Consider the following 13535-nt stretch of genomic DNA (forward strand, 5'->3'; position numbering starts at 1 on the left):
CCAAACACCAGTATCAGACACGATGTCCACAACACCCATTGAGAATGCCCAACACTGGTACTCAGTTGACCCTAGCCTGAGTGGACCAACCGATTGACCTGGGGGGGGGGGCACCCGTCTACTGGAATTCAAGGCTAAAGTGGTGTGTTGCAGTGCCCCAGACACCACTCAACCACCAGGATCCTCTCCCTCCTTCACGGGTCACCACGCATGGCAAACACCTGAGTGGATGTTTAGATCCCAGAGGAAGTAACTGAAAAGACAGAACCTTCCATGGGAGGTCCCCTCACTACGTCGAAGGGGGATGATGTTTAGAGCTAGTGCTCTTTATCAGATTGTACAGCTTACAATCTGCTGAAGAGCACTAGTTGGAAACATCATCCTCTTAAAAAAAAATATAAAGAAACTTGGTGATTGTTTAACCTGTTCTTTAATTTCAATATATTTTTCACCTATGCAGTTTACTATATATTTCTTTTTATATCTGTTTATATCCCACCATGAGTACATCTGTTTGTATTCAAATATGAATATATATATGTTTATATATCTCAACATGGGTACATCTCTTTGTACCCCAACATAACTATATTTGTTTTTATTACAATATCTATTAATCCTTACCCGAGCATCTGTGACTTTAAACTCTCTCAAGATATATTGTGGCATGTTGTATTCTGTGATAGGGTCAACCACATAATACAGGTACCTCTGCGATCGCTCACTTGGCCAATACTGATGACACTTTTCCTGGAATATAGTGAAGTTATACAAAGGGTAAATTCTAACATTTTCACAAAGTAATGAGCCTTAAGCAGAAGAATAAGTGAGGCCTGTTCTCAAAATACAAGTTATAATTTTTAATTAAATTATCTACATAGATTAAAAAGGCTTGCAATTAATTTATAGGTCGTAAAACAATAATATTAGGCTTACTGCATTCTTAAACACTATATTCTTTATTTGACAGGTTACAATATTTGACTAATAAATAGAATAAGAGGGTTTCCATTCAATGTACAATTAAAGCACGTTCATAGATCATGAAGAACTACAATCACCTATCTAGCCAGGATTATTTGAAACTGCACAAACGAAATGGATATCTAATACTATCTTACCCGACCAACTTCTTTCAGTTTGGTCAACATAACAACAATGTTTGAGTTGTGCTCCCACAACATCCTCCAGAAATCTTCAGTTGTTTCTGGTAGTGGACCCTGAGTGGCAATGTAAGCATTTTGATACTTGTAACCCTAGAGTGAAAAAGCATACATTTTTGAAAAACTAATATTTTTAAGAAATTTACAGACATCACAAAAAATAATCTTATCCTACAAAATATGAATATATACAGCAAGAAATTGAAGCAATGCTTATAAAACCTACCTTGGATTTAATGTAGAAAGAATTAAGTACTTTTTATAGCTCTATATTTTAGGGGATAAAAAAACAACATTTGTCTAGATCACAAACTACTAGCATTTGGTTTCTTTATTTTGATATATTTTTAATTTGAACTAAACATGGAATATAATGAATGTAAATGTTGAGTAAAAGTTGTCATATTAGACACAGAAATACTTCAATCTTGGTTAAATTTATGCTATTAATTCTTCTGTCTGTCTTCTAAAAGCACCGATTAGTTGCAACAGGGATACAAAGTCTGAACACCTGAGAGAGTATTTCATAACTATGGTTTAAAAAACATTTACATGTGCTCAAAAATCATCGTCAAAGTGATCAGTTCATTTATGGAATGATTTTATATATACTGAAATATATCAACACATTGGAGGATAGACAATCTAATGCTGATTACAATGAGCTTTAAAAAGAAAACAAAGAAAGATGATAAAAAACCCTGTCATGACATAAAAGACTGTTTGGTTTAAATATTAGTGATTAATTTATATTTGTGAGTGAAATACTTTATTATTTTTAAGTGTTATTATAATAAGAGTTAAAAGATGACGATTGTAGAAGGTTTTGTTAATAACTGATTGGTGTCAAGAATATAGAAAGTGGCCAGACGACTAAGTAATAAAGATATAAATAGAGTGAGGCGAGCAGGAAGCTGCAGACAGACAGTATTAGACAGATAAAAGCAAAGAGAATATAGTTGGTGTGAAGTGAAGTAACGTAAAAGTGATAGGCCTAACGTTTAATATGTTAGAGTGAAACTAACAGTATAAAAAAAGATAAGAAAGATAAAGAGAATATAGTTGGTGTGAAGTGAAGTAACGTAAAAGTGATAGGCCTAACGTTTAATATGTTAGAGTGAAACTAACAGTATAAAAAAAGATAAGAAAGATAATTTTATTCCGTCAAAGTGTGGTTCTACAGTAATTGAATCAGTCTGGGTACACTTTGACAAAAGAAACAGAGGATCTTCAGAAGAAAGAAGACCAAACAAATTATGGTAATTTGCACCACAACTGTAGGTGAATCACACAAAAAATACTAGTATGATAGTAGTATAGTGAAGATAGTTTGACTTGTTAACCAAAATTCTAAAGTAATTGAATAGGTCTAAGTGGCTTTTTGACAAGAAAAAGAGAACTATATATAAATAGTGTTTATGATATGCCTGTATTATCTATAGTGTGAAGACTTTATTGTACATATATTTAACTTGTTCGAAATATATGTATATATACATATATATTTTATTTCAAAACAAGTGAAGTGTGTGCTGTTTATTCATCGTTGAATTTATTGCTAACAAGTCACAGACACCTAGTGTAGAAGAATCCTAAGCCCAACGACAACATAGTATATATTTATACTATTAAGAAATATAAGTAAAAGCCATTTATTTCGACAACTGACAAAAAAACAACAAAAAACACTTATAAACACACACACACACATATATCTATGTATATAATTATTATTTTCAAAATCTGACACCCACCGTAATTACATTTGGCTACTGTGAGAAAATGAACACAATATATGCTGTTTGAACTAGATTTTCTAGTTCATTTTTTCTAAACACTACTTATCTCAATCAAATTAATAACTGATAAAACTGTAATGACACTTGAACACCATAAAAGAGCCGATATGCCATGAAATTGGCACTTCATAACTGAATGTATGAACTGATGTAGTAAAGAAACTTACATCAATAAAGCTGGCATTGATATAATCTGATCCATCAACTCCACGAATTGGCTGGAGACAAACTCGTGTGGCTTCATCTGTTGAGAATCAATAAACATTAACTCAGTTTTTTTCAATTGCTTTTTTCATGGTCTCAACTTCTCAGAATTGAATCAAATAAAAAAAAAGATGAAGCTTTAACACTGCCACAAAAAGGAGCTACTATCTATTAACATAGTTTTGCTTCACAACAACATAGTGCTTCTACATTTTTAGCTGAAACATTCAATAATTAACAAAAAAATCTTTTATGACATCCTATCTTAGAGATTTAAAATAGACAATGTTTATCATTTTTAAGAGTAATTTAGTATAAAGAGACAGTTATAGTAAACCTCTCTAACTGAAAATGAACTTTAAAATTTCTTAATCATGTTTTTTTATATATAGAAAATTAATTATTCTTGGAAGTTCAATCACCATTATATGAAAGATTCTTTCAAAATTAACAATAAGGTTAGGATACAAAATTACTTTAGAAAGCTTTTATTTTTTTAAACTTGAAGTCTGGCTCAGTTTCTCATTGTGATTACACACAAACAAAACTTGATAAACTTTGAGTGGATATTACTTACAAGGCAAGATATTCATTAATCTATTTTTGAACTTGTTGACGGGAAGATTGGCACTAATAAACTTAGCAGAGGCTGTCTTTATGCTTGTTAATCTCTGAAAGGAATAATAAAGAATGGACAAAATAATATTCATATTATTAAAGAAGACAAAACAAAGCTCATTGCCGTGATAAAACTTATACTAAAATCATATACAGTGTCACAAGCAGCTGATTTTAAACTAAACTGTCGTTACAAGCTACAGTTCAGTGTAGGCAGCAATTATATATCGTGGAAGTAAAGATTAGAATAGAGACAAGCTGTGCATAAAGACGTATTTTGTTCATTGATTATAATTATTACTATAGTTAAAGATATTAATGATTAGAAACATTACAGTTAATAAATCATAAACCATAACTCAGTGCAATTAATTCTGTGGACTGAAAGGGCACAGAAATAACCTTTTTTTCTACCTAAAAACAACTGCACTGAATGATTCAAGTATCTTTAAATAATTTCTGATAATTTTTGAATTTCTAAACAAACTATGGCTTCACAGAAAACCACACCTTAAATTCTATTTCCATGCCTGTACTGTTATCTCCTGGCACAACCTCCATTAGCTGCTGTATGTGGGAATAAAGATTTTGGGCAGGAACTTCAGTATTTCCAGAGAGAACAGCATCTAAAACAGCATCATAGATGAAAATGTATTGATCTTCTGTCTGTACCATGTAGTTCCTCTGGGCTCTCAAGCATGTCACGTGGCCATAAATGTCAACTGTGTTTTCGTGCTTGAGCCTCTCCAACATGGAATCAATGACCACAAAGCAGCCAGTTCTTCCGACTCCAGCACTACAATGTAAATATCACACATCAAGCAACTTAACAATCATGATTAAAGAACCAGTGTTTTACTTTGAAATATAACACCTAACTCAATCAACAATGGGCACAAGTTCTTTTTCTTGTATCTCATAAAAATTTTCTAATTATTTTCAACAAACTTATTGATAGCATTAATATTGTTTTTTCTGATTTAAATAATATCATATTTATATATATTTTTAACTTATAAAAGTTTCTTCTGGTGAAGGCAGCAGCAAAACATTTACAATATTTTCATTGGCTCACAAAGCACTTTATCACTCTGAATATTTTAAGTTATGGAATTTTTTTCACAAAAATTATCCTCTTAAATTTCACTAAGACATGCACTTTACAGCTCTTCAAACATTTTAAAGAATGACACAAGGTAGCACTAGTAAAATGAGATGGTCATAAAGATATTTGAGTGTTACCTGCAATGCACAATGATAGGCCCAGCATCTGGGGGATTCATGGACCGGATTCGTCTCAGAAAGATCAAGAAAGGTGTGGGATGATCTGGTACTCCATGATCTGGCCATGCTGTAAACTGAAACTGTCGTATCTCTCGCCTCTCTGAAAGCCCCATCTAATGGAAAGGAGAGAAGAACATGATATATTATTGAAAATCAAACTAATTAATGTTTTTCTAGTGCTTTATTGACACAACAGATGATTTTTCAGACCTCTTCTGCATAACATGGCTTACTGTTAAGATAATTCTGTATTTTGTTAAAAATAGGTTGAAAGTTAATCATGACTTACCCTCTGTAATGTAAAGGTGCGTATGCAGTATGTTGCCAATTCCTGTACATCTGTCAAAGTGACATGCATTACTCCATAAGTATCTGTACCTCTACTGGGCCAGTACTGGTCACACTATGAGTAAAAGGTCAAACAAGAAAGAACTAAACAGATGATACCTTGTCAATTTAATTTTGTTTTACTCTTTGAACCTGATTAAATTTTCAAGTACAGTATATTCTACGAATACCAGGTTTCTGCAGAAAAACTAAATCAAACAGACATTCTACGTATCTCAAGTTAGATACCATGATCAGATCCAAATTATCAAATGACAACACACACACAGATTGTAAATGTTCTTTTAAATTGTAAAAAAGTAGTAATGTTTACAAATAAACTTGCTAGATTATAATGTAGAACTAACTGATAAAAAAAAGACTTACTTTAATTCTGGTTCTTTCTTCCAATTTTGTCATCATGATAATAGAGACTGAACGCTGTTCCCAAGCCATCCTCCAGAAGTCTCCAAATGTTTCTGGTAGAGGTCCCTGAGTAGCAATGTAAGCATTATGCTTTCTGTAACCATCACAGTAATTAGCATTGATGTAGTTTGAGCCTGGAATATCTTGTAGAGGCTGTAGCACCACTCGACTGTGATCATAAGCAATAACATTAGCATACCGATTCTTGGGTTTGTTAACTTCCAAGTTGGAATTCTCCCAAGTAAACTGCTGCCCAGGTTCTATGGACTAAATGTAGTCAAAACAGTCAGTATAATAGACGTGGCTATTCAAACTTAAAACAAATCACTGAATCATATTTTAATATTTATAGTAATAGTTAATCCTTCTTGATTAGCTTCTGATCCTTGGTTTGATTAGCACGTTGTACCCATGAATCCTTTGTTACTGGGTGCACACTGCAGAATAATGGAATATAATACATTTCTTTCTTGATGTACTGTGTTTCCCTGATTCTGTATTATTGCACTTATCTTAAGATCTGCATCAAATGAGTGGCATGCATATATTCATGTGCTTTCTAGCTTTTTAATTTAATAAGTTGTTTATAGAATGTATTAATTATTTTGATATGTTACATAACATGCAGTCAATAAAGTTCATAATTTGTTTTTGTTATCATTCTGTGTTATGCTCCAAAGATAGCACCTGGTCCTTCCATGGAGAAAATGGCTGTAAAGGTGTACTTTGTTTATGAAAGTCATCAGTCAATTTCTCCAAGGGTTGGTCAGGTTATATCTCAAGTTTACAATGTCCCTTATTTTTATATGAAAATGACTAGTCACTTGGGTAGTGCTAACTGCTCTGGGTAACCAAATGTTATGTATTCAACTAAGTAATGTGAGACTTAGCCAGTCTGGAAGAGAACTTCAAGTGAGGTGGTCAACCTGGAATAAAGCCAGTCTGACCTGCATACCTCACCAGTGAAGGCAACTGTTCATCATCCAAAGGTGCTGTACTCACAGTTTTGTTTGTTTTGAGTTAACATAACATTTAAGGACAACAAGGGATCTTTGGGCAATCTAGGCAATCCCATCTACTAAATAAAACTAAACACTAAAAACTCGAAGCCAGCCATTATCAGTCAAATATTCATCAATCTTTCCCTTAAACTCTCTTAAATTAACTACACCTTAAACAATCTTAAACCCCTCAATCAGATCCTTTTTAACTTTTTTTATCAAGAGAAAACAATTTCAGAGGTTTTAATCTATTCTTGTATGACAATCTTTCCATCCCAGGTATTATTCTAGTAGCTCTCTTCTGAATCCTTTCCAACAATTTAATGTCTTTGCTATGAAAGTGTCCAAGACTGAACACAATACTCCAAATGGGGTCTATACAATGACATTATAAGCTTTTTAGACTTTTATTCAATATCTCTGTAGACAACCTAAAATCCTATTGGCATGCCACTAGCAACAACACATTGCTTTGATGGTTTTAAGAAACTGATCAACCAGAACACCAAGATCCTTTTTCTTCCATAACACTGTTAAGGTTATTCACATCAAAATTATACTCATAATTCAATTTTTGATATCCCAAATACATTACCTTGAATTTATTATAATTAAAAGCCATTTGTTATCTATTTGTCCCACTCACCAAATAATCGAATTTTTTTTGTAAAGTAGCAACACACACAAAACTTTAATGCAATCAACAAATTTACATAATCTAATGACCATTTCCTCATTGTCTTGTACACTTGTGTCTGGCCTGTATGTTTACAAATTTTCTAACATATCTTGCTGAATCTTCCATTCTGAAGTAAACCTACCTGATTTACTCTTGAGCAAAATCAGTTGTATCTCAAAACACAAAATATGTTGAGCCTTGAACTGAGATGACATAGTCAGAAATATCTCCATTGTGGGGATTGCATTATGTTTACATGCCCTGAACTGAGATGACAGTCAGAAATGTTTCTATTATGGTGATCACATTATGTTTACATGCCCTGAACTGAGATGATGTAGTTAGAAATGTCTCCATCATGGTGATCACATTATGTTTACATGTTAAGCATCTCATAAAGAAATCTATTCACTCAAAATGTAGCTTATGATGCTGATAATATATACATGTGTATATGTTTTTTATTCAAAAAGTCAGGAGTAAGAAATGTTTTCACAAGTTATCTAATTCCAATGCATTCTTGAAAGAAACCTTTACTGTAGGAGTTCCAAAGAATCTTTACAACCATTTAATTAACTGTTTTAAAGAAGGCAGGGAAGGCAAAGTTTTACATGAAGATATTTAAACTCTTTTCACAGATTTCAGAATGAACAATGTTGAAATTATGAGATACTGATAAAAAATTTACTATCAATACGTTTGTCTAGGTGTGAAAAGCAAGATAAATTCTTCACAAACCTCATATTCTTGTGAAAATTTCAGATTTTCATTTAATTTTAACATTTCAATGTGATTGGCCAACTCTGTCAATGGGATGGGAGGATGATTCATCATGGCTGGGGTTTGGTAATTCAGCCTTCGCAACTCGACAGGGTCCATTGGGTGGGTAGTAAACTCTCTGTCTGAAGGATTGACGAGGAGTTTTGTTGTTGTTTCACCACCTGGTGTTTTACTTAACTGTCTACGCCTGTTGGAATTAAATGAAACATGCATTTAGTATAAAGGTCGAAGACAACCAATTAATACAACAATGTTTTCCAGTTAATAATGACCAGATATTAATGAGTGAAAGGAAACACACACAATCTAAAAACAACTATAAAAGTGCAACTTCTTGAAAAAAAAACACAAAGATTAAAATACATAGCTTAGTATTTAACATATCTATTATGATGTTTAGTATCAGTGTACATTCTAATAATGAAGCTTTCAACAATCTTTGTAAAGATTAGTGAGGTTATATCACAGCTTGGATGTTTGGGGTTTCTTAACATACACATTTATTTATGAAAAATCCTTCAAAAAAGATCACACTACTGAGTTGAGCTGTATACCTGACAGCATTTTACTTTTTCATGATTTGTAAAAATTGTTATGTGGAGAAAAATGCAATCAAAAGCACTTATAAATATTCCAAGAAACTCTCTGACAAAACCTGATATGTATATAAATTTCTTTACTTTAGTTGATATTCTCTAAATAAATTATGAAATTTAGAAGCACAGGTACAAATGTTAGAAACATAGTAGAAAAATAGGGGGTGTGTCTGTAAATTTTCTGCTTGGTAACATGTCAGGGGTCTTTATACTGCTACTTGACATAGTTCAAAACAACATGTTCAGAATAATGTGAGAAATGCTATGGTTTTTTATGTTTACAGTTGACAGCATGAAGTGAGAAACTATGGATTTTGAAGTTTTCATTTGATAGTATGAAGAGAGAAATTCTATGTTTTTTTTAGACTGACATCAGGGAGTGATAAACATTACATTGACAGCTTGGTTTAGGTTGACTTGCATGGCAAGTTTTTCTAAAGCTGAGTAAGAGATTATTTTAATCACCATAACAGACTGACATATATCTTTGAGATGTAAAGTTAAGTTCAATTAAGTTATGTCCATTTGAAAACTCCTGTGTACAGATTCTACTAAAAAAACAAAGAATATCTTGATTTATTCTTTGTTAAAGTGTGAAATGGTTAAAAAAATCAACAGAAATCATCTTTCAATAGGATAAACAACTCACAAATATACAAATTGGTTTAAATGGAATAATGTAGTCATGTTAGTATTGTTTTAAATATTTTTTTTAATCACTATATTATTTCTGAAACCATCAGTAGCAGTACCATTCAAATCTTTGTATCTTTATGACATATTACTACTAAAAATCAAATCATCAGCATTGTTAATAAGATATTCCTGCTACCAATCAAATCCTTAATATCCTTTATGACACTTCACTACTACCAATGAAATCCTCAGCATTGTTAATAAGATATTCCTGCTACCAATCAAATCCTTAGTATCCTTTATGACACTTCATTACCACCAATGAAATCCTCAGTATTGTTGATAAGATATTTCTGCCACCAATCAAATCCTTAGTATCCTTTATGATACTTCACTACTACTAATCAAGTCCTCCAAATCTGTAATGAGAAATCTCTTCTACTAATCCAATCCTGGGTATTTTTATGACACTAAAATGTAATGGAGTAAAACAAAATGCCACTACAATCAGAGTTGAACAAAAAACAATGTATTAAACTTTAACAACCTCACTGATAGTATCAGTACACTAAATATATTTTACTTAAATAACACACCTAAGAAAACACAATAACACGCACAAAGCAAAGAATATCCTACAACTATTATAATTTAACCAACTTTCTAAGTATGGCACAAGTTTTAAAATATACCCCTAAGATTCTTAATCAGAACACCATGAGGGAAATCTTCAAAAAGGCTTCAATCTAATCTTCAAACAACAGCAAAAAACAAGGTTAAAGACATATATATCTGTTGAATAAGTAGATGAAGAAGAAAACCATGAAAAGGATGGATAAAGCTAAAATTGAATAGGCATGGAAGGAGCATTGTTCTCTTTTTTCTCCTCACTGTGACTGAGCACATGGTGGTTATGAATTAGGAAGAAAGCTCACAATATATAGTTAGAATGAATTATTACTGATTGTTACTTGATACTGTATTGATCTTGAAGTTGTTTAATTCTGGAATATTGTATTTTTTCAGAATTAAGTTTTTTCTTCTTCTGGTTCTTTATCCTAATTCCACTGTTTATTGAAATTAATAACATGGATATTTATGGTGTATTGTTTATTAACAATTGTATTAAGTCCTGGCCAGGCACAGATTTACTAACTTTGTTTTGATAGTTTTATTTAGGATTTATGTTGTTATTAAAGTTTATTAATTTTTTTTTGTTTGACCCTGGTTGTAGCAGTGTTTTGTTTCAGTTCATTACATTGGTGCCCAAACAGGGACCCTTTCATATAGGGTAATTGAGTTTTGACTTTCAGTGGATTGGTTTTCAGTACATTGTCAATTGTTAATTCAGCAAAAATTTAAGTTCAGTTAAGTATAAGTTAATCTAACTTGTAACAGAAAGTAACTGTTACTATGGAAGTTAACAAAGCTGATGTAGCAAGTTTGAAGCAGTCTATGCTAACGTGCACGATGATGGATCTACTTGGAAGAGACACCAAGTCTCCCTCCTCTTCACCTCAAACTTTAAGAGTTCATTCTACCTCTAGCCCCATGGAAAATTCATTGATTTACGTCTCATCAATCAAACCACCATTCCTGCCTGTTGAGAAGTTTGAAAGCAAGTCAGATTTCAATGTCTTAGAGGTTCTTTGGAGTTTGGAAACTGTGGCTTCTTCTTTAAGGGGAATAATTACAACCCTATCCATATCATGAAGGAGGTTTAATGGGTTACCCAATCCTGCCAGACCGATTCCTTGGACATCTGTTATTGCTCTGTCTCATGCAGCTAAACCACTACCAATCATATTATCAGCATTCTTAATGAGAAATCCCTGATACTAATCAAGTCCTTGGTATCTTTTTATCTTAGTATATCTTTGCATAATTATGTTAAACATTGAATTTTGACATTAGATCTAAACAACATAATTATAAATAAGTTCTTTCTGTCCTATAGACTCATTCTGATGTTTTATCTCTATGCATGCACAAGACTTATGATCATACCTTTTCATAATAAAGACAATAATGACACAAGTTATGATCAACACACAAGCGACTATTGGGCCAATGATCCAAAATATTCCAGACTGTTGATTGCTGTAAACCTTATTAACTTCATCATCATGTGCCTTATTAATTTCAGTGGTCTTGGCATTTTCCGAATCTAAAGAACCACCATTCATATCTAGACTCAAAGCATCTGACAGAGGACTGCTGGTATAGAGATTCTGGAAAACATAAAAAAAAATCATATATTTTTGTGTTATACAGCACCCATTCTTGTTTATAAAAGGATAAGTTTGTCACTACAACAATCACTTAAAACAAAAACTGGTGAGATGAATATAATGAAATTTAGAATATATTTGAAGACAATATAGTTCAAAAAAAAATTAAGTTAAGTCACATTTATGAAAGATAACAAGATGACTAAACAATTCTGGGCATAGTTACTTCTTTATTATATTTCGTAAATTAAGTAATATTATCTTTAGCTGGAAATCTCATGAAAGCATTAATTCCAATTTTGAAGCAAAAGATTGTTTTTTTTCAAAGGCTTGTTTAAGCATTTATTTCATGTTCTTAGATTAAGAAAATATTGCACTTTTAAATGAGGCACAATACAATAAGTTTTATAGTTTCTTTTTATTACCTTTTTTGGTAAGTATCCACAAGTAGGTTTTCTTACCTCCAGCAGAATATACTAAGTAAGTTTTCTTACCTCCCGCAGTGTATACTAAGTAAGATCTCTTATTTCAGGCAGTGTATACTAAATGAGATCTCTTATTTCCAGCAGTGTATACTAAGTAAGATCTCTTATTTCAGGCAGTGTATACTAAATGAGATCTCTTATCTCCAGCGATGTATACTAAATAAGATTTCTTATCTCCAGCGATGTATACTAAGTAAGATTTCTTATCTCCAGCGATGTATACTAAGTAAGATTACTTACCTATAGCAGTGTATATTAAGTAAGTTTTCTTACCTCCGGCAGTGTATACTAAGTAAGTTTTTTTAATTCCAGCAGTGTATACTAAGTATGTTTTCTTACCTACAGCAGTGTATACTAAGTAAGTTTTCTTACCTCCAGCAGTGTATACTAAGTAAGTTTTCTTATCTCCAGTAGTGTATACTAAGTAAATTTTCTTATCTCCAGTAGTGTATACTAAGTAAGTTTTCTTAGTTCAAATGGTGTATACTAAGTAAGATTTTTTAATTCAAGTAACATATACTAAGTTTTCTTACCTCCAGCAGTGTATATATAAAGTAAGTTACTTACCTCCAGCAGTGTATACTAAGTAAGTTTTCTTACCTGTAGCAATGTATACTAAGTAAGTTTTCTTACCTCCAGCAGTGTATATAAAGTAAGTTATTTACCTCCAGTTTTCTTACCTGTAGCGATGTATACTAAGTAAGTTTTCTTACCTCGAGCAGTGTATATAAAGCAAGTTTTCTTACCTCCAGCAGTGTATATAAAGTGAGTTTTCTTACTTCCAGCAGTGTATATAAAGTGAGTTTTCTTACCTCCAGCAGTGTATATAAAGTAAGTTACTTATCTCCAGTTTTCTTACCTGTAGCAATGTATACTAAGTAAGTTTCCTTACCTTCAGCTGTGTATACTAAGTAAGTTTTCTTAACTCCAGCAGTGTATACTAAGTTTCTTACCTCCAGCAATGTATACTAAATAAGTTTTCATACCACTAGCGATGTATACAAGTAAGTTTTCTTACCTCTAGTGATCTATACTAAGTAAGATTTCTTAATTCCAGCAATGTATACTAAATAAGTTTTCATACCACTAGCGATGTATACAAGTAAGTTTTCTTACCTCTAGTGATGTATACTAAGTAAGTAAGATTTCTTAATTCCAGCAATGTATACTAAGTTTTCTTACCTCTAGTAGTGTATATTGTTGCGTATCTGCTTGTTTGTTAATTTCCGGTATAAATTCTTTCCGAGGAACTTCAGCGATACAGTCCTTTCTTAATCAAAACTAGTTCATTCTTTCTCGATACAAC

The 13535-nt window shown here is 32.1% G+C and overlaps 1 protein-coding gene across 1 annotated transcript in view; it reads right to left on the minus strand.

Annotated features, from left to right (window-relative positions):
• Positions 1 to 13535, minus strand: part of LOC106467911 (tyrosine-protein phosphatase Lar-like) — a gene marked incomplete at its 5' end in the record, with an annotated part of 67597 nt that overhangs the window by 9978 nt on the left and 44084 nt on the right. Inside the window, 10 exons of the mRNA XM_013928297.2 lie at positions 625 to 750; positions 1122 to 1256; positions 3130 to 3206; positions 3744 to 3837; positions 4295 to 4580; positions 5027 to 5181; positions 5358 to 5471; positions 5783 to 6088; positions 8240 to 8468; positions 11521 to 11744. Of these exons, the coding sequence (XP_013783751.1) occupies positions 625 to 750; positions 1122 to 1256; positions 3130 to 3206; positions 3744 to 3837; positions 4295 to 4580; positions 5027 to 5181; positions 5358 to 5471; positions 5783 to 6088; positions 8240 to 8468; positions 11521 to 11744 (1746 nt within the window). The remainder of the gene's footprint in view (positions 1 to 624; positions 751 to 1121; positions 1257 to 3129; positions 3207 to 3743; positions 3838 to 4294; positions 4581 to 5026; positions 5182 to 5357; positions 5472 to 5782; positions 6089 to 8239; positions 8469 to 11520; positions 11745 to 13535) is intronic.

The sequence above is a fragment of the Limulus polyphemus genome, unplaced genomic scaffold, assembly GCF_000517525.1.
Source record: "Limulus polyphemus unplaced genomic scaffold, Limulus_polyphemus-2.1.2 Scaffold2792, whole genome shotgun sequence".
NCBI classification, from domain to species: Eukaryota; Metazoa; Arthropoda; class Merostomata; order Xiphosura; family Limulidae; genus Limulus; species Limulus polyphemus.